This window comes from Lycium barbarum, chromosome 8, assembly GCF_019175385.1.
Source record: "Lycium barbarum isolate Lr01 chromosome 8, ASM1917538v2, whole genome shotgun sequence".
NCBI lineage: Eukaryota > Viridiplantae > Streptophyta > Magnoliopsida > Solanales > Solanaceae > Lycium > Lycium barbarum.
In genome coordinates, this window is record NC_083344.1 from 124281881 (window position 1) to 124304318 (window position 22438).

The window sequence follows — 22438 nt, forward strand, 5'->3', positions numbered from 1 at the left end:
ATTTCATGTAATTGCTTGTATTTTTTTATTTTCTTATTATTCGTGTTATTATTCTAATTTCTTAAACTACCGCTCTTAATATTTAGGAAGAATGAGTCATGAACAGACTTAGCTTAGTGAGTGATTTTATTAAAGTAGAATTTTGTTGTTAATGGGGTTATAGACTTTATTTTCCCTTTCTTTTGAATTATATTTATTTAAGTTACGTTCGAACTTACTTATATAATGTTGGAATTTGACATATCAGTATTATGTTAAACTTTTTTTTTTTTTTTTTGGATTTTGAATTTAGGTTATATTTGCGATTTTAATTTATTTGCTTTAATACTATTGACTTGTTATTTCTCATTGGATCTTGTTTATTTTTTACTTACAGCTGATAGATTTTTGTTGTCAGACATTTGAATAATATTAAGGCATTATATATATAAATATTAATTTATCTGTCAAACATCCCGTCTATGATGTTCTCACAAAAAAAAAGGTGTGCTTTTAATTTTTATAATTAATTAAAACTAAAATACTATTAATTTGAAATATATATATATATCAATTATTTTTACAATATTAGTTACAAATATATGGTTATTAATTACTATATTTTCAAGAAACAGTGTGTTGTTAAATACCTAATTTAATATCATTTATAAACGCACATATTTTTTAAAAATTAAATTTATTTATTAATTAAACTAACTGTATAATTACATTTGTGCAATCAAACAGTACGTTTGTAATTAAACTGTAATTACGTGACGACAAACAAACAGGTCGTTGTAATTACAATACTGTGTAATTACTAGGCTGTATAATTACTACCCCAGTAATTACACCAATTCCAATTACCAGGTGGCTTTCCAAACAGACCCCTAGTTTCTGTACTTTCCAATGCAGTTTCAAAACATTACTCATATTTTCAGTTTATATACGTTTTCCTTTTCGTTACGTTTAAAAGAAATTGGCATCTCGTTTATAAGGGGAACTCTATTATCGTTAACATTCCGATTTCTCTATTTGTGTTATATGCACTTACTGGACTGGGCATGATATGTTGAAGGCCTCACTTGATTTATGATACCACGAGTATTGTTGAATCGAATGGTGGGAAGAAATGAACCATGTATGACGATATTCTATCTTCCAGTGTTTGATGCAAAATGTCCGATCACCTAATGTCATCTTTCAGTACAGTATAATCCTTCAGTCAACTCAAATTGAAAGTGAAAAAAAAAAAAAAAACAAGAAGAAGTAAAATGGAAATAACTATAAGAGCTCGGAACAAAAAGAAGAAGAAATTAACTATAAGAGCAAAGGTAAACTTGGAGAATTGCTTACTTTCCTTAACAAGAACAAGAATTGCTTAGTTTCACTTATTGTCTTCAGCTATACTATATAGTGTAAGAGTTACTTACAATGGGTTTTAGTAGTGTGCTTTAACATAAGAGGTATCTCAATTAGGGAATCAAAGCAAAGAGGAAACGTGTCTTTTCTTGTTAGAAAAGAGAATTTTTTGGGTTAGAATTACGGCAATCTCTTTATATTTTGTACAAATGGCTTAGTGAAACTCCAAAAAGAAAAAAAAAAGAAAAAAAGCCTTATCCAAACACCATCTTTTCTTAAGCAATACTATTGGTCTTTAATGGGTCATTTGCACGATTATCCTTCAAAGGCGCTGGTCTTTAAATTTTGGCCAGCAAATTGGTGGTTTTTAATTTTTATCCCTCTCCTAATATCATGAGGTTTGGAGTTCGAACCCCAGCTCAGTAAAAAGAAATCGTAAGACAGAGTTTCGTAGTAAAGTTAGGACTCATGCAAAACTCTGCCTTGCGATTTTGTTTTTTACTGAGCTGGCATTCGAATACAGAACCTCGAGATATTAGGCGAAGGACAATAATTAAAGACCACCAATTTTAGAGCCAAAAATTAAAGAACGATGCCTTTGAAGGGCAATCCGCACAAAAAAATGTTCTTTAATTCTTCCAAAATAGAACTTGCAAAAGTTTTTCAAAAACCTCCTATAATATATGATATTTTCTTATTGTAAACGGCAAAATTTGTAGACACCAAGTGGACGTATCAAAAGATGATACATGGCGATGGTGACAGGTTAGATTCGAGTCGGCAGGCGAGGGGCTCCGAAAAAGCAATACAACGCTCTGGAGAAGTAATTTAATAATCGTTACCGAAGACATAAACTATCAAGGACCCGGAGAAGCATGTTAACTCACCGATCAAACGTCATTCAATGCACAACCCTTGCAAGAAATCCCAAGTCTTCCTAGAATCTTAAATGAGCATTAATACCCTTTATTACCATTCATTGTCATAGCATTAGTATTAATATTGATAGTAAAGAGGGCACGATTATGAAACTTGTACCCTATAACCCAATTATAAATAGAGCTTCTCATTTCATTATAAGAGGCATTTGAAATCTAATAAAAAACAAATACTCTTAAAACGATTTCTTTATTCTTGGTCCTGATTGTTCTCGAAAAGGCTTTGACGTATAGCTTACTGGATATTCTAGCTCATCATTTCGTCAAGGCTCAGGCTATTACTTTAAATTCGTTTAGTTTTCTTCATAATTATCTTGCTTAATCTTACATATTATCTCATTATATTCCTTGACCACGTATACAAATTCAACTGTATCGATTTTCGGGTAAACACTTACGTCTCCTTTGAGGACATCTGATAAAAATGTCTTCCTTCATGGTAAGGACTAAGGCACCAGGACCAACCGTTTCAAACCCGGTTCACTCTCCTAATTAACCACCGCCTAAACATAATTAAACCGTCTTCCTATCCACGTGTCATCCTCAATTCCTGTGGCGTCAAAATTCTCTCCATTCTTAGCAAAGGGAAAAAAAATCTACTTTGCTTTTCTCCACATTTTCCCCCTTTTTTCTTTTCTCTTGTTACTTTTCTCCGATTAATTCCGATCATTTCCCTTTTCGATCCCTCAAAGCAATGCCGGAGATCTCTACCGTTTGTTTCTCCTTTTTCTCTTCCATTCCGCCGTCTTCTTCCCGTTTGTTTTTCCGTAAACTGCCGGTTTTTCCCACTCGATCGCCGGTCCGGTTCATTGTGAAATCGTCCGGTTCAGGCGGTTTCCTTGGGGATGATGCACTTGGACCGTATCCTTGGGAATCTTCGTACTCCCATGATCCTTGTATGTTCCTTAATCTCTCTTCATCCTTTTATTTTAATATTCAAAAAGTACCTTTTTTTTCTTTTTGCTTATTAATGTTTGAGATGTTTCTTCTTTACTGTTCAATTTAGCCCCTGATGATAGTCGAAGCTTCTCCATCAAGTCTAATTTTATTTTAATGCTCCCTCCGGATCAAAAAGAGCGTCCACCTAGTCATTTGCACACCCAAAATACTAACTCCTTACAAAAATAGGTAATTTGACTAAAATGCCCCTAATTAAATATGTATTGGGTTTCTTTCTTGATTTGGCAAGTGAACACACTTTTTGAACCAAAAAATAAAGGTTGAGTGGACATTCTTTTTTATTCGGAGGGAGTACTAAATACTTTACATTTAATGGCAAATTAGGCTTCACCACTAGAGAATCGTTAGATCTCACACTTATAAATGAGAGTAAGAGACTATCAAACATCGGAACTTAAATGTAGCAACAATGATTGAGCTTGATCTCAGATGATTAGCATATATTGGTAGATTTAAAAAACAATTGATAAAGGAGGTTGATTTCAAAAAATTTAAGGCTTAATTGATCATACGATCGGGATTTTGGTTTGATCTATGTGGTGAATTTAGCTTCTGTTTCCAGTAATGCGGAAGAGGCGCTTGTTTAGGCATTCATACAAATTAAATGCTGAATGTTCATTCTTTATGTTAGTTTGCCTTTTATATTTTACTAAGCATTCTATCTTGATGGTTTTCCTGTTGTGTAGTTTAGTTTATATGCACACGCGTGTGTGTGTGTGTGTGTGTATTAAGACGTTTTATCTAGAAGTAGTGTTGCTCTTTTATATTAGGAAGGATTGTACTTGTCGTAGTTTCCTTGTCAGTTAATGTTGGATTCCTTTGATTATTGTTCAAGGGTGCTCCACCTCAAGATTAAAGTCAATTGATATTTTGCTTAAAATGAGGCCATATTTGGTTTTAGGTTCAATTCACTTCTGCGAAAGGATAGTTCATTGAAAAGTTGTGTTATCTGTAATTCTTTTACGGCTTTTAATTTAGTGACCATGAAGCACCAGTATGTCAATAGATGTTTTATACAGATTTGAAATGTGGATTTTGTGACACTACACCCTTATTGGGAGGAAGCTAAAGTGGAGCTTAGTTTGAAATGCTTTGAGAATGACTCTTAAAAAATCCTTACGTGCAATGCATTGCGTGTTAAGTTGAACAAACAATTTGTTAAACATTTTAATCAGGTTTCATATTCAGAAAATCCTAATACAGTTTCGAGGCAAGGATACTGTGGTTGATGCTGTTATTTGCATCTTATCAAGACTTTTTTGGGCACACCATTTTACATGGTGATAACCTAAATTTTGGTAATGGAATTCCTATTGGGAAAAAAAAAAGTTATTTTGCCAGCCAAGAATTGCATAGCTAATTGTAGGAGACAGAGAAGCTTTGCAAAATTTGGAGCGCCTTCAAGTTTGATGCTTAGCATATATACAAGAAGCTTCTAGAATGCTTCAAAATTGGACCTCACACGTCAGACCTCGAGGATTGGTTTTTTATTTAATACAGGCCATTTTTTATTGTTTTTGACTTTTTGTGTCAGATGAAAGAGAATAGGTGAGGAGTCTCTGTTACGGTTGGTTAGAGACAGAAAATTTTCATGCGTATCATGTCACATTTGGTCCAGCGACTCCAACACTGTCCTGAAACATCAACCATGCTTTCATTGGTTTGTTTGCAAGTTTCTTGTTCTTTGGCAGGTCCATATATTTGATGAATCTTCTCTCCCTCCCTCTCTGGTAAATTAAGTAGCACAAAATTAAACACTGAAAAGATGTACATTCCCTCGCGTACAATGCATACTTCTGACTCCAAATGTCCCCTCCCATAGACTTGAATGAAAGGTTAATTATTGGTTTGATATTTTACAGGCATTTATTTCTTTTTAAATTTCTCTTCCTCCCCATTTTACATAGATATAGTTCATCTTCATCATTTAACCAGGATATGTCTTCGCTTTTATAGTCACTTGGTTGTCATAGTTGAGTTAACTTCTTCTTTTTTCAAATTTAACTATTTGATTTTTGAAGTTTTCCCTGCTATTTGCAGCCGTGCAGTGGGTACAGGAGGAGAAAATCACACTGTTCACTGCTGATGGACTCTTTCAAATTGGGGGCAACATGGTCAAGCGACAAATGTCTTCGTTTGATGTATGCTTATTTTCCCCCCATTTTGGGAGGAAACATTAGTTCTGCCCATGTTTCACTTAGCCATATTGAGCAAAAAGGCGTAAATGGATATTCGTTCCTCTATTTTCTTGTAGCGAATATAGCTCCATTAATTGAATCTCTAAACACTGTAGGTGTACTAGTTTATTCTAGTTTGGAAGATATACAAATACAATATACTGGTAAAAATTGATCAATTCTGCACTTTGTAGTTGTTGATAAGACACATTGCATAATATCTTCTTGGCATTCTCCTTGCTTCCCTCTTCCCATACGTCATCTATGCTTTTGCAATTGATTATGCACATCATGTCTGATGTTTTACTTTGAAATGCAGAAGAAGCAGGGAAAATTGAAAGCGTCTCCGAGACGATTTCGTGAAAGCAGTTACATGGATCCAAATCAAAGCCTCTGTTTGGGTGCTCTCTTTGACATCGCAGCGACTAATGTAAAGCTTCTGCTACTTGTCGACTTCTAATGTTCAAGGTTTCATTTCATCTTAATGGGAATTGGAATTGGTAAATTTTCCAGGGCCTTGACATGGGCAGGAAACTATGCATAATTGGTTTTTGCCGTTCTATAGAGATGTTGAGTGACGTTGTGGAGGACACTGTTCTGGAGCACGGTGGGGAGGTATATCCACTTATATTACCTGTCCTTTTTGGTTCTGATCCTTTCATGGACCTTTTTAATTGCTGTTGCATGATAAGCCCGAGCCTGCCTTGCTCTTTTTCTTTGTGAAATCCATTTCATTTCTGATCATCTCGTAAGATCTATTTATCTGCCTGATTTTGTGCATCTTGACCTATAGTCCTGTTGATGGCTTTACAACAACTTAGTTTGGGCTCAAATATCATTAGCAATCAAATACCCAAGTCAGAAACTATAGTTCTATTTTGTTCATCAATAGGACTCATAAGTCATTCTTTTCGTATCTGGTTGAGTTGATGAATCCATTTTATAGTGGAGAGCCATTCCTAATGAGATTTTTTTAAACAAGAAACGTGGAGTAATCTAACTCTACTCATAAGTTTCAGCTATGGTGCTAATCAGCTATGGTGTTAATCCTTACTTAATGAAGTTAGTGGCTTTATTTACTTAAATGATAGCTCAGAATGTCTTAGTGAGTTGCATTTTGTTGGGTGACATAATTCCAAGGAACTAACGGGAATATATCCAAACAGAGAAAATTCAATTGGTCATCATATCTAAAATTTCTTTTGGCACAACTCATGAGGAAGTCCACATAAGGATATCAAACAGCCCAAAAAAGAAGCTGCAATGGAAGCTCTTAAGATCGACCTATGTGCTTCTTTCTTCTGGATAACCACTAAAGTATATCCTCATACTGCTGTAGCCTATCATAAAAGCATTAATATTGGTTAAGTTATCAACCTAGGTAATTCTTGAAACATATAAGCCTTATGTAAGACATTCCTATAAGCTAATCACAAGACTCACCTCCACTCTGCAATAGACACACGTTGAGGTAACAAAAATAAGTGCCATAGGATTTTTTGGCAGTAGCTCCGTAGGACAGTTTCTTGGTCCACAAACTGTGTTATCGCTTCTAGGCTACACAAAGAAATCCTAGGAAGATGTTTTCGCAGCTTCTTGATCTTTTTTGTTCTTTTGCTAGTTGGATTATGCCGCTTTGATAACTAGTTTAGGCTGTCTGTTGAGATCTGGTGCTTTGCTCTTCTCCTCCTTTGTGTATAGTTTGCATAAAATAAGTAAAGGTAGTGTCTTCTAGGTTTTCACCCTCTTGACGTAGTCTCTTGGTTCGAGAAGCCAGGCTTATGACTCTGGATCCTTATGTTGATTCTGGGGTGGAGAATAAAGCTGTTTTGACATTTGGTTGGTTAGATTTAGGTTCTTGCTGGTTACCTCTTTGATAGTTCAATATGAAATTTCATTTCAAGTCTCTGTATTAAGACACAAAAGTTACATACACAAAATTGCTCTTTCTTATCATCATGTCAAAGTATGTACTTTTAACTGCTGTATGTTCCTTCATGGATCACCCTCTCTTTATCAGAGAACTCATCACTTATTTATTATGGCTCTTCAAATTATCTTTACAGATTGTCTCGGCGGAGAAAGCCAGCAAGGACAATTTGCAGGAAAAGCTAACCATGACTGTTGCAGTGCCGCTACTTTGGGGAGTTCCTCCTGCGTCTGAAACAATCCACCTTGCAGTTCGAAATGGTGGAGGCATTGTAGATAAAATTTACTGGCGATGGGACTTCCTGTAGATAAATAACTAAGCTCCATGGCCTTTGTCTGTGCATTTGTAAATATTGTTGTTATTCTTCTGTACAAAATTGGAATATTTAGCTTAACCTGTGTACTCTAGATGTTCAAAGAATGCATCCATCATTCTGAATTGTAAAGTGGCCACCCCAAGATGACAAATTACCTGTCAATAAAAATTTAAGTTGAATTACTTTGTATATCTGACATGTTCGTGAATGCCAGTTCACATATTTCCGTCAACATAAGCATTAGCCTCCTGTCAAAAAGATAGTTTAAGAACTTTTCTCAATTATAATATAATGTTTACCTTGTATTGACAAAATATAGCAATCCCGCGATTCAGAAACTTTTCAAAAAACGGTGCTACTTAATATTTCATCCGAACCTCCTTTGATGGAAAATTACATTATATAGATAAGATTAAAATTATTTTTATGTATATATAGCAGTTGTTGAATCCCCATGACTTCTTCGTGTGTTTATCTCTTTGTATTTTGAACTTAATTAGTGAAAATTCAGATTCCGTCACGATTGGCTGCAGAAAAAAGTAAGAACATTTGAGGAAATTAAAAAATGAGGAAAGCTCTAACCTAATACCTTTATGTATTGAGCAAGCAAAACATATACAAATATATATATGTGTGTATCTATCTGTATGTGTGTTTTTTATATAGAATCTGGCATACAGCTGTGAACTCTTGCTTCTTTCTTTGTCCTATAGTTGACTTCTTAACATTATATTTTCTCTTTTCAATTCTAACGAAATGAAGGTTCCTACCATAGATTTCTGCAAGCCAGAGCTAAAATCAGGCACTGTACAGTGGGACTCTACAAAATCTCAAGTTCTTCAAGCCTTGCAAGAGTATGGTTGCTTTGAAGCAATATATGATAAGCTTCCAAATGAAACTCGAGAAGCCATGTTTGGTAGTTTAAAAGAAATCTTTAAATTTCCATTGGATACCAAAATGAAAAACATCTCAAATAAACCCTTTAATGGCTACTTAGGGCAGCTCCCAAAGCTACCTTTATATGAGAGTATATGCATTGATGACTTGCTCCAACCTGGAAGTGTTGAAACCTTTGCCAATATCTTCTGGCCTAATGGAAATCCTGACTTTTGGTATGTTACTTCTTTTAACAATTTCCATTTTCTGATTTAGTATTCGTTGTTTTCCTTTCCTTTTCTGGTAAATCTTTAGGTGCAACTTTGCGTTGAATGTTTTTTTTTCCTTTTGTCCTTGGTTTTTTGGGTGGGGAAAGCCTATGCAAGGCATGGAGTCATTGAGGTTTTGGGCTTCTTTTGGTACGAAGGAAAATGTTTTTTCCGGAAAATAAGTGGTTTGCAAATTTATTTTCTTGTGGTTGGTGCGAAATTAAGCAAAACCAAAAGCAACAACAACAACATACCCAGTGTAAACCCCCAAGGAAGGTCTTCGGAGGATGATGTGTATGCAGACCTTACACCTACCTTGTGAAGGTAGAGAGGTTGTTTCCGATAGATCTTACCCCTACCTTATTCCAAAAGCATTTGTAGACAATCTAGGCAAACACTATAGGAGTTGGAGACGGGGGTAGGGGTGGTGCGATGGGGGCTATGGGGGTGAGGATGAGGTGAAGTGTGTTGAAGGGCGGGGAAGGAACAATCAATGTGAGATGCCACTAGTGGAACTTGTTTTCCCTATTTATTGGGAAGTCATTTTCCTCATTTTTAAGGAACTTAATTTCCTAAGAAAATGTTTTCCAATAATTTTGACCAACCAAACATGAATAATGGGAAAACGGAAAATGTTTTCCTCCATACCAAAAAATGATAAATCTATTTTATGTCTCACATTAGTTATGTGAGGCTCTCATATGTCCCCTGTTGCTCGTTTTAACCATATTCCAAAATTAATTTGCAGCAATGTTGTAAAGTCCTACTCAAAGCCACTTGTGGAATTGGAGGTGAGGATGAGGTGAAGTGTGTTGAAGGGCGGGGAAGGAACAATCAATGTGAGATGCCACTAGTGGAACTTGTTTTCCCTATTTATTGGGAAGTCATTTTCCTCATTTTTAAGGAACTTAATTTCCTAAGAAAATGTTTTCCAATAATTTTGACCAACCAAACATGAATAATGGGAAAACGGAAAATGTTTTCCTCCATACCAAAAAATGATAAATCTATTTTATGTCTCACATTAGTTATGTGAGGCTCTCATATGTCCCCTGTTGCTCGTTTTAACCATATTCCAAAATTAATTTGCAGCAATGTTGTAAAGTCCTACTCAAAGCCACTTGTGGAATTGGATGAAATGGTGAAAAGGATGGTTTTGGAGAGTCTAGGACTAAAAAATTACATTGATGAATTCTTGGATCTCAGCTATTTCCCTTTGCGACTAACCAATTACAAGGCAGTTCAAGGTGAAGATGGGAATAAACCTGGAATTGGTAACCATACAGATGGTAACTTCTTGACCATAATATCACAAAATCAAGTAAATGGATTGCAAATTCTCAAGAAAAATGGAGAGTGGATTGAAGTTAATATTTTACCAAATTCGTTCGTTGTTTTATCAGGGGATTCCTTCATGGTAAGAGTTACTTTACTATTATTATCTTTTTGTAGAAAAAAAAATCTTGATATTTGTTGGAATTACATGATTCTTCATGCAAAAATAGGAAAGAAAAGCAGAAATTCTCATAAATTTCGGGCTAATTGTGTCATGTCATCCAAGTTTTCAAGTATTTCTATCAAAATCCTTTTTAATGACATTTTTGGTTTGTATATTTCTCGGTTGCCCTCTTCTTGTACATCAGTTTGCATTAGTAGATTCTAATGGACTTCCTAATTATGAATTCATATGGGGTATTTACTATAATTTGGTTTTAGTTGACATTCTCTCCTTAGTTGAGAATCATTTAGTTCCTTTTATTAACTTTTAGAGGACATAAAATCATTTCCTATGCTTGTATTAAACAAATTAATAAGCATGATACACAAAATCATAATTAATCATGATACACAAAATCATAGTTAAGCATGAAACTGTATGGTTAGAGCACTCACTAGTCACTACTATATAATTATGAGGTGATAGTGTAAGTATATAATTTCCTTCAAATAAATATTTCGACTATATCTAGAGCTCAAGTCAAATGCAATTGATGATCTCGTCTGAGTGTCCACATACATCTACCTTGTAGTAAGTAACAAGGTATTAATAATCATGAAGCTCCTTGTCTTAGATAGGGGCAAAGCTATGAGTTATAAGTTCACGTGAATTCAGTAACTTTTGTTCAGACCTTGTATATATATAAAGAAATATACTAAATATTTATAAATATTTGTTTGTGAACCAAATTTATTATTTTATATTAACTTGAAGTAGTTGTAGAAACCTATAAACTTGAAATCTTGAATCTGCCCTTAGTCTTATATATCACAAGTCGTAATAGTAAAACTGGTTCTAACATAATTGTGCAAATTTATACAGGCATGGACGAATGGTCGATTACATTCTCCTCTCCATAGGGTAACCTGGAGATAGTGATAGGTTCTCCATTCAGTTATTTGCAGACCCAAAATTAAATTGCACCATAAAGGCCCCAAAAGAACTTGTGGATGAAGATCACCCTTTACTCTTCAAGCCCTATGACTTCCTTGGATATTCTGAGTTTTTTGGGACAAAAGCTGCCCGGGAAGCTGGCGCCAATATTCTCAAGGCTTATTGTGGTGTTTGAATTGTTGCAGTTATTAAGCTTCAGCTTCCCGTGTTTTAGCTAGTTGATTTTTCAGATGGTCGCTCAACTAATAGTTATTATATCAGAAAGTCACTTTTTTTGTTGAAGGAAATTGGAATCAAGAAGAAAGGTGACGTTCTGAAATAATAACTATTAGTTGAGTGATCATGTGAGAAATCAACCCTGTTTTAAGTCCATATTAGTCATAACTTAATGTGGATATTACAATGTTCTTCTGTTTGTTGTAACTCGTAATCTATATCTATATATATATAATAAAGCTAGGTACAAACAAGGTGATGGGACACGTCTCTATGACCACCATTCCTATTTATCTTTTTTCTTATTTTTTTGACATTTTTCTTCTTTTTTCCATTTATGTGCTATGTAATAAAAACTCAAAGTCACTCATTTAATTAGCTCTTAATTATGTTAAATGTGATATGTTAATTAGCTTACAGTTATATACGTTTTTGTATTCCAAGCTAATTAGTGGAATGTATAATTTGGTCTTATTACTTTACTTTTTCGGTTATATACCTCTTTGTTTTCCAAGCATAGATAGAAGATATTTAGATGCATAAATGTTGCCGATTTTTTAAGTTGTAGGTATTAGCATTAAGCTGTCTGAATTTTGTATATAATTCTGCTAACTATATTTGTTATTTTCTGGTTTAAATGCATAGCGTTTATTTGAAGTTTTTGTTGATCTTCTCTTTCCACAGCTCAAAGTTGTCTTTCTTTACTTTGTTAATTATAACACAATGCAAAGAAACCCCATGGAAAAAGGTCATTAATTTGGTTGGTTGGTTGATTTCAGTTTGCACTTTGCTTTTGTTGTGTTTTGGTCTTCGATGGTGTTTAGATTTTTTTTCTTTTTCTTTTAAAAAAAAAATTGAGGGTAGGAGAAGGGGAAATGAGGGAGGAGATTATATGGTGGGGAATTGAACTCTAAACAACAAGGTGAAAGTGCAAGCAGCCAACCAACTGAACTACTAAGATTACCTGGTATTCCGCTCAATGTTCTAATATGAGATTTTTTAAAATCTGAAAGTCATTGGTGTCATTCTAATCTTTGCAAGAACAATTTAAACGAAGGGAGAAGAAAGAAACCAAGAATTGCACTTGAGTGGTGCTTAATCATGATACTTATGTGGACGTTTTCTTCAATTCATGTTCAATTTTTTTCAAAATAGTATGTAAAGATTTTAACAAACTTTATACATGCACGCAGGGAGTACTCAAAGAATGGCTAGGTCACAAAACAGTAGACTTTTGGAGGTGCTTAAAATTCCAGCAATGAAGGCAAAAAAAATTAATGAACTATATTCTTGGTTGTATCTAAGGTTGTGTAACTTTGGTTCTAAGTACTGTTATTATAACTTCTGATGTTCTTTAAGTATTAGTTCATGTTTATGATCGACAATATCTTTGCTTATGGTAGTTCTCCTAAAAAATTTATGAAACCTATTTTGTGAGATTTTGTTAATGTTACTGTCTCAATTTTTGTTTTGAGTGATAATTTTTTAAAAGAATTAATTAGTGAATTTAATAACGTTTTTTTATGACCGCGCAAAGCGCGGACAAATACACTAATAGTAAATATATTATGCTTTTGATAAGGCTCTATTTTGCTAATTTGATTTATTATCTGATGGAGAATGAACAATCTTTTGCTAAAAAATCTCTGCTCGAGAAACAAATAAAGGGGTCAAATGGCTCTTAACAATATCTTTCTTGTATTCCCTCACAGATTGGCATAGAAGTTGCTAATTAATTCGACTTTATATAAGTTCAGCACTGCCTCTTGGACCCTCTTTTGCTTGTGCTATCTAAATATTTTAAGAAATTGTTCAAGAAATGAGTCAAATGACAATTAGGTTAAGAGATTGGTATCTCCATTTTTATTTTATTTTTAGTAAATAATAAGAGTAATGAAGGTAGTATTATACTGTTATACATTTCGGCTCCTTTTGTCTTTTCAGATGCAAATTGCAAAGTTTGAGATTCTGCGGGCTCCTTCAACCCATATTGGAAAATTAAACAATAAAGTAAAATACTCAATCTGTTTCATTTAATGTGAAGTTTGACTAGACATGAATTTAAGAAACTAGTTCTGGAACACGTGCGTTACACGTGTATCTCATGCTAATTAGTATAAATGTATTAAAATATGTATGCAATGCATTGCACGAAATTCGAAAGAAGAAAATACGAGCGCGAATTGATAAATGGCGAGCCTAATCGACTGATATTTACTATCATCCCAAAAAAAAAAAGGAATTGGAAGTTTTTTTCAAATGATACATGCGATAATATCCTTTATTTTAGTATCTTCTTTTAGCAAGTGTTTCTTTTACTACGACCAAATCAATTAGATTGCATGTTTTTTGTTTATCAGTATGTGTTGATTTTATTTGTTTCGTTAATATTGTTTTACTGATAAGATTTTAATGCGATAAAGTATTTTTAGAGCGAATTTAATCATACAATTTTTATAATATATGAAACATTCAATTTGACAATTTCTTGTCTTTGATATATCTTTCAACAGCATACATTTACATCACTACTATATAGAAGCACCAGTTGGGGCCTTTTTGGTCGTCCGTTGTGATCCTTTTTGGTCGTCCGTCCCTTAAAAAAAAAAAAATTGGGCCCCATATTAAATAGGCCCATAAAAAAAATTGTGGGCCCCATATATATTAAACACCAACTAATATTAAAAAAAATTGTGGGCCCCATATTAAACACCAACCAATATTAAAAAAAGTGAACCTCATATTAACAAAATCAAACAATATTAAAAAAACAAACAATATTAAAAAAAATTGTGGGCCCTATATTAAACACCAACCATAGGTCAAAGTCTAGAAATAATTGACAGTGATTAAATTAGATAGTGAATATAATTGCTCAAACTGAATAGCAAGCCTGATAAACTTTTTTTAGGACAATTTAAATTCATTTTGACTTAATTTAGTGACAGGATTAGGAATGAGGATATTCGGGACAAGGTGGGAGTGGCCTCGGTGGAAGACAAGATGCGAGAAGCGAGATTGAGATGGTTTGGGCATGTGAAGAGGAGAGACACGGATGCCCCAGTGCGGAGGTGTGAGAGGTTGGCCATGGATGGTTTCAGACGAGGTAGGGGTAGGCCAAAGAAGTATTGGGGAGAGGTAATTAGACACGACATGGCGCAGTTACAGCTTACCGAGGACATGACCTTAGATAGGAGGGTTTGGAGGACCCATATTAGGGTAGAAGGCTAGTAGATAGTCTCATTACCCTGCCTTATTAATAGTCGCATTATCGTAGTATAATTTCTTGTGCTCTAATTTATGCTATTATGCTATTATCTGTTATTTCCTGTGCTTTGATTATTCTATGTTATCTGTGTCGCTTGCGTTACTTCATTTCCATATCGCTTTGAATCTCTTAGCCGTATCTGACCTCTTTTTATGTTTTTATTGAGTCGAGGGTCTCTCGGAAACAGCCATCCTACCTTGGTAGGAGTAAGGTCTGCGTACACTCTACCCTCCCCAGACCCCACGTTGTGGGATTTCACTGGGTTGTTGTTGTTGTTGTTGTTGTTGTTGTTTGACTTAATTTAAGAATTGTGTACACTTAAATAAATTAGCATAAGAATATCACTAAATTGTTATATTCTTTTCCTAGAGAATAGATCTACTGACTATATTTGAGTTTTTAAATTTTAATCACCAAAATAAAACAAGGTGAGCGAATAAATTTGAATAGGAGAGTTTATTATAGTGTAATTGTGAAAAGGTAGCAAAAAATAATATCAAGTAAACTTTCACTAGGAAATCAGTCATTTTAAAAGACCATAAGAAACAGAGTTATTGCGTATTCTATTTAAAGTAAAAGACATGAAAATACTGTAAAATTTTAAAATAAGACAAGTGCAAAAATCGTTAAAAACAATAAATGACGAGTTTAAAAACTTTCTCAATAAGTGTTAAATATCATTATAATAACTACAATAAGTAAAAGGAAAAGAAAAAAAAAGTTGAACCCACCACATCCAAATTCACGGGGAAACAAAAGTGAACCCCATATTAACAAAATCAAGCAAAATAAATTGTGGACCCCATGTTAACAAAATCAAGTAATGTTAATAAAAAAAAAATGAATCCCATATTAAAAAAATAAACAATGTTAAAAAAAAAGTGCTTAGAAAATCAAACAATTAAATCAATAATGATGGATTCATTGCCACATGCGTATCAACTCATTAGTGGGAGCAAATGAAATTATTGTACAGCAACATACTTAAAATACTTATATATTAAAATAAGATAGAATTTAATTACTTTTTCATTTTTTCCTTACTCTAATAAATGTGAAAAGAGATTAATGTCATAAAAGAAAAAATAATTAATAAGGTAAATTAGTGAAATTCTAATTCTAATTGACGTTTCCTTAAAAAACCGTGTAAAAAATAACATGACAAGTAAAATGAGTTAAACAAAAAATATTTACTAAAAATTAAAAAATAGAAGTTCTTCATTTAGATAAAAAATCAAATTTCTACTTTGTTTCATCTTAAACATGTAAAATTAATATAATAATTTGAATTAAAATTATCCAAATCAAAATTTGATAAAAAAATTATATGTATTACTTTACTATTACTACTATATAGAAGAGCCGGTTTATAGAGGCAAAATCGTCGTCCGTGTTCGGTTCTACTTTTTTATTTAAGAGTAAAAAAATCTTTTGTGGTCCCACCCACTTTTTTATTTAAGGGCAAAAAAATGACGTTTTATACTTTATATTACTAACTCTTCTAGAAAGTATAGATAGAAATACTTTATTATATTTCTATTTTTCTACTATATACAAGCATCGGTTTACCCATGCTTCGTCGACAGTCACTCTTAAAAAAAAAAAAAAAAAAAACTGGACCCCACCCTCCCCAAACTCATGAAAAAAAAGTGGACCCCACTCTCTCCAAACTCATGAAAAAAAAAAAGATGGACCCAATATTTAAAAAAAAAAAAAAAAAAAACCACGTGCACCCCATATACTAAAAAATCAAACAATATTCATGTAATTCCCAAAGTATCCCCATCAAGTCAATAATAGTGAATTCATTGCCACATGCATATTAACCCATTAGTGAGAGCAAATGAAATTATTACACAACAAAAAACATGGACCTCATATTATTACTTTTCTTCAAATATTTAATTGTTGTATTTGCTATTCCGCCATGTCATTTATTTGTTATGTTTACTAAAATAAATATACTTAAAATATATATATTTAAAAAATAAGATACAATTTAATTACTTTTATGTGAAAAGAGATTAATATCAAATGAAGATCAAATAACGAATAAGGTAAATTAGTCAAATTATAATTCTAATTCACGTTTTCTTAAAAAATCATGCAAAAGACAACATGAAAAGTAAAATGAGTTAAACCGAGAATATTTATCAAAAATTTAAAAATTGCATTTTTTCGTTTAAATAGAAAATTAATTTCTACTTTGTTTCGTTTCAAACATGTAAAATTAATTTAATAATTTGAATTAGAATTATCCAAATCAAAATTTGATAAAAAATAATAAGTATTTTACACTTTTAAATTAATCGAATTAAAATTGAAAGTATCAACTGATGCTTAAATATTGCTATTATTTTATTTCAAAAAGAGGAAACTAGTTTTCTTTTAAACACGTCTTCTCTTTTAAAAAATATTAATAAATTTTCGTAGCAAACACGAATAAAATAAAGTTTTAGATACGGAGCACAAACTACAATGTTATATTAATCATACAACTACATATACATAAATACACTATAATCCGAAGTGTTGGGCCCGTGCGCAGCACGGGCATAAGCCATCTAGTTTCATTATAAGCATCGTTGGTTATGATTGTAATTAATTTCACATCTAAAAGTTTTGCCTTTTTTAAAAAAATTGTAGCCTCCTCCTCTTTACACACGCATACATATCGAGAAGTTGTTGCCGAATGAAAGTAACATTTTATAAAAGCCGTTCAAAAATTCGATCAATATATGTCTTCCTTATGATTGCTAGTAAATCATTGTCCATTTCTTGGTATACATCTGCAAAGAAGTAGCATCTTTTCATAGAGATAATAAGTATTGACATCAGAAAATTTAATTGATACATACAAATTATAGTTGCACTTATATGTACCTTTTGTTTGGTTTGAAATTATGAGTACTTTGATCTGTGATTTTGGTAAAAATATATATATATATATATATATATATATATATTGCTAACGTTATCAACTTCTTGGTGCTTCACTTGCATGATTTAAACTGAAAGTCAAATATTCCAAATCAAATCTGAGAATTAAGAGGAAAGAAAAATTCTTGCTCAATCAAAAATATTAGAATAATGGCTAAGTATGTGAATCCATTGTAGTTTCGCAATGGAACAACATGTTATATCCGTCAAATATTACCAAAAGTTTCACTTTAAAAAGATTTAGTGTTCACTTTAAAAAGATTTAGTGTAGCATTTTAATTAATTTTGAGCAATAAAATATTAAATAAAAAAGATACATACGCTGAACTTTGTAAGAACACTCAATAATCGAATAACAATCTATGACAATACTAATTAAAACAAAATTAAAGAAGAAAAGGGGGATGTATAATATATCAAATTAAAATGATGTCGTGATCAATTATCTTGTAACACAATCAATAAATATTAATAAAAAAAACCCAGGTATATAAGCAGTGTTTTAATCCAAAGGTTAATCGTCCTCATCTAGCACCTGTACACAAGGTTGAGCTTGGTTTTTTTGGGGTGATAATAGAAAAGTTGACAGATAAGTCACTCTTACTGCCGCTCTACAGAAATGTACATCAGAGAAGAAGATACTATTCGTTTGATGAGAAATTAAAAGGAATATCGAAAATTCGAGTGGCTGAAGCTAGCAGTTACTTTAGAAGTAACATAAAGAAAAGCAATCCATATTCTTGTTCTATATTACATAGAATTAGATAAAAACACTAATTTTGACGCTTACAAATAATAAAAAGAGAATAAATGTATTTGCTTTTTAGCTTTCACAATAGAAAAATAAGATTATAATATTTTAAATAAATTCTAATACCTTGCTCTTTTCGTATCCAACCAACTTTACCCCCAAATGATTTGGTCAAGTTCATATATGAAACTGGAACGATTTGGGAAGGACAGATGATATCAAATGTCTATGAAATACACTCTATTTATAGGTGAAAAATGTGCATTACAGGTTCATTTAAAAAACATATAGGAAAATGAAAAGCCAACAAGAGCAAAACGTGAAAGTAAATTAGAGTAAATGGAATGTAAAGGAAAATTAATGTTTACCGAACGTGGACAGTGGACACATTATCTTAGAAGGGAAAAAAAATTATCTTAGAAGGGGAAGAGACTTGAATTGTGATTAATTGGCAGTTCGTTAGAGACCAAAGGCCATAATTTACCATTTAATATGGGATCTTAATTTAATAGCCAACTTCAGGTTATGTGCATTTTTCCAGCGAAACTGATGTAGTGTTAGGATGTCATTAATTAGTTATTATTTAATAATAGGAGATAATTACATTTAGGTAAAGGGCAAATTGGTCGTTCAACTTTTAAAGGGTATTATCGTAATCTAACTTTTAACTATGGGGCTCCCCACTTTTAGTATTATATGATTAAAGAAGACCTCTGATATGTCAAAAAATATATGCAAATGACCAAAATTATCCTTTTAAATGAATTATAGTGAGAGTTTCACATGTTTTTTAATTTTCTCTTAAGTATGAATCTTATACTTTGTTCTCATTAAAACATAACTTTAACAATAGAAAAGTAAAAAGTCTTAACTGGTATTGAACCTGTTTACCCCGAAATCAGGTAATAAATTGAATTTGTAAGTGATGTTGCTCCCAAACGCACACGCAAGTATACGTGGTCGTACAAGTAATATAGACTGTTAAGTCCAGATATCGATCCCACAGAGACTTAGATTCTACTGTTTAACTAATTCAAATTCGACTGACACTATTCAAGAAAGTGAAAATCAAGATTGTTTGTGGTACTAAACTAAAACAGAAAAGTAAACAATCTGTGATGGGTGTTTTTATGACTAGGACTACGTCGACAAAGATTGTAAGAAATTTCAGATGAGAGAAAGATCTAGGGTTGTGGCTTTCGACAATCCAGATGATCTTCAGACAATTCCACCTATTTTATTTCCTGGGTTACTAGTTGACGGGTTGATTATGCTTTATGATATTCTCTCGAACTACTCACAAGCCTGTAGATGTTACTTTAATGCCTATATCTCTATGATCATTAGATGTAACAAGAACGCCTTTATTCCACCGTATTCAACTAAGTAGGGCTCAAGGGTACATCTCTATCCTCATTAGCTAAACGATTAAATCGAACAAACTCTATTTATTCTTATTACGTACGTGAATTCCCTTTCTCAAGTTCAACCCACGCACCACAGATAGTGTCTAACTATTGGCCAGATAATCAAGCAAGTAAAACCAAGAATAAATAAGCAACCCACAATATGGAAAATCAATAGATAATAATCGTCATCAAATCAACTTTCAAGTCTTTCGCCACAACCCTAGAACTAGGAGATTTAGCTACTCATGATTCGATCATAGACAAAAGAAGCCATGAATAAACTAGGGTTGAAAAAGATGAAAAAGAAAATAACCTAGAGAGAGAAAAAGGAGAACGGTGGCTTACAAATCCTTCTCTAATCCCAGAATACCATTCTCAGCTCTCAGAACGTCTATATATAGGCTAGGGTAAAAATAATAAATAAGGAATCCAAATCCTAGTCTAATCGGGAAAACATCCGCAGAGTCCCGCTTTCCTTCCGCATCGCGGACGGATCGCGCAATGATCTGCAGCTTCTCGCCTTTTGCCTGCGATGCGGATCGATCGCGCAACCTGATGTCTGAGTTTGGTTGTTCTGCTTTCTTCACGCGATGCGGATCGATAGCCTGAAGTTCTGAAGCTTCTCGCGATCCTTCCGCGATGCGGAAGGAAAGCGAGGTTCCTTCAGTGGTTAACTCTTATTTTTCTTCTTTGTTCGTCCTTTGCGGTCATCGACTCGTCACCTCAGCCAATCGACATATGCTACGAATTCCAATCACTTCAAGCGCATTTTCCATCATTTGTCGTCATCGTACCTATACACATGAAAATGTAACGACATAAGTTCAAATACGACGGTTACGTCATGAATTAAGCGATAAAAGTCATAAGAAGAAGTTGTAATACGACACAAAACATGATATTTGTGCCAAATATCAGAGGTGTAGGATATGTGGATAAATTTTAATCTATTTTTGGTTGATATGGAATGTGTATGAACTTGTGTGTGAAGGTAAATATATATATATGAACTATATGCGTCAACAACTTGAGCTAAGATGTAAATTTTGATGATTAAAGCTAATATAATATTGAATGAAAGATCACAACTCCACAGATTCGGACCAAAGAGAAAGATAATGCTTTGATGTACTTTTTGCTATTACAATATTCTAGATCTCAAGAAGCCAACCCTTAAAAGTAGAGAAATGCCCCCTATTTATAGTTTTGTCTTATGGGTCTTGCATACAACATAAAGCCCTTTTAGAATAAAGAAAACCCTAAAAGGATAAGGTTGGGCCGTACAGTCTGACACCCGTACGGTTGTCAGTACAATGTGACAGAATGGTCTTGACGCGTGGCAATTTTGTAACTGATTAACCGGACTAACGGCCACGATTAACTCGGTCATGGAGAAACCGGATTAACGGCCACGATCAACTCGGTCATGGAGAAATCGGACTGGCTGTGATGCGGAGTTTGGTCCGGAGATACCAGACCAAACAGATTTGCTTCACTTTTCTCGGATCAGCCGCATCTGGTGCAATTTCACCAGTCTGAAGGAAAGACTTGGTACTCATGCCTGTTTCTTCTTATCCCCGGTCCCCGGTCTCACCGGTCTTGCATACATCCGGTTTTACCGTATACAGATAGTCCCCACACTTCCCTGACCGTAGTTTTACCGGAGTAACGGGAAGTGGATGAGTCTCCAAACCGGCGGTTCCATAAGCTCGTTCTTATCTTTTCATTTTGGCGGGAACAGTTATGTCACGTCCTTCTGCCATCAGTCACGTGTCTCATCCTGAATGGCTGACTTCGGTAATCGCCGTAACGCACGTCGTTTCAAATCATGTCTCATTAATTGTGGGACACATGGCACCTCCCGGTTGGCTAACCTCTGCAACCGCTACAGTTACCACAACTATATAAGGCCATTCCCCCTTCATTTCACCATTTTCACCTCTCTCACTTCTGATTCCCTTTTCATCTCATTCTCTTTTCCTTATTTCAACCATTTTAATCTGCTCTTCTTAAGTGTTTTGATCGTGACCATTTCCTTCTCTCGCTTGTTTTGATCATAAAAATAAAACTACTTTGCCAGCTTCTTCATTGTTGTTCTTTGATCATAAGTGCTCTTTTGCTTTCTCTTTCACTCGTCACTTTGAACTCTTCAACTGCCCTTCCAATCTTTCCTTATATACCTGGCTTCATTTCCTACTCCAAATTCACCAATCTCCCCTTCCATATCTTCTTAATGTCTGCCAACACCGAAACTACTTCCCAGGATGTTCCCTCAGTTTCTTCTCAAGGAGCCGAGCCAACCTCACAACCCAAAGGAAAAAACGTCATTGAGCCCACTGCTTTAGATATAGTACCATCCAAACCCAACTATAACAAAGAATTTGAAGCCGAGAAGCCTTCCCTGGTTGCTGATAGAGGGTTTGATGTAAGGTAATATCCCTCGTCCATTACCGAGGATAAACTTGACCAGGTCCGGGCTGATTGCGGATGGGATAACCGTCCGGTGCAAGTGTTCACCACCTGTCCTGATGAGTCCATCACCGATCATCGGGAAGGCTTCTTGTATGTTTACACCTATCCCTTCACACTCAAGCTCAACCCCCCAATTGACCCGGTTATTTTGGATATGTGCCGGACATACAACGTAACCTTGGC

At 33.8% G+C, this 22438-nt stretch overlaps 1 protein-coding gene and 1 pseudogene across 1 annotated transcript; both read left to right on the top strand.

Moving 5' to 3' along the window:
* The first annotated feature begins 2783 nt into the window (after positions 1 to 2783).
* LOC132607125 (uncharacterized) lies at positions 2784 to 7851 on the top strand. The gene is made up of 5 exons (XM_060320954.1): positions 2784 to 3175; positions 5280 to 5380; positions 5736 to 5846; positions 5930 to 6031; positions 7483 to 7851. Exons 1-5 carry the CDS (start codon positions 2974 to 2976, stop codon positions 7651 to 7653), a joined length of 687 nt encoding a protein of 228 aa, XP_060176937.1. The 5' UTR covers positions 2784 to 2973; the 3' UTR covers positions 7654 to 7851.
* Positions 7852 to 7983: 132 nt separating this feature from the next.
* On the top strand, positions 7984 to 12056 carry LOC132607124 (probable 2-oxoglutarate-dependent dioxygenase AOP1.2; annotated as a pseudogene).
* Positions 12057 to 22438: the final 10382 nt, after the last annotated feature.

Coding starts and splice junctions, on each gene's coding strand:
- LOC132607125 (XM_060320954.1), top strand. CDS start 2,974: ATGCCGGAGATCTCTACCGTTTGTTTCTCCTTTTTCTCTTCCATTCCG. Junction 5,847..5,929: donor TTGACATCGCAGCGACTAAT/GTAAAGCTTCTG, acceptor TAAATTTTCCAG/GGCCTTGACATGGGCAGGAA. Junction 6,032..7,482: donor TTCTGGAGCACGGTGGGGAG/GTATATCCACTT, acceptor TTATCTTTACAG/ATTGTCTCGGCGGAGAAAGC.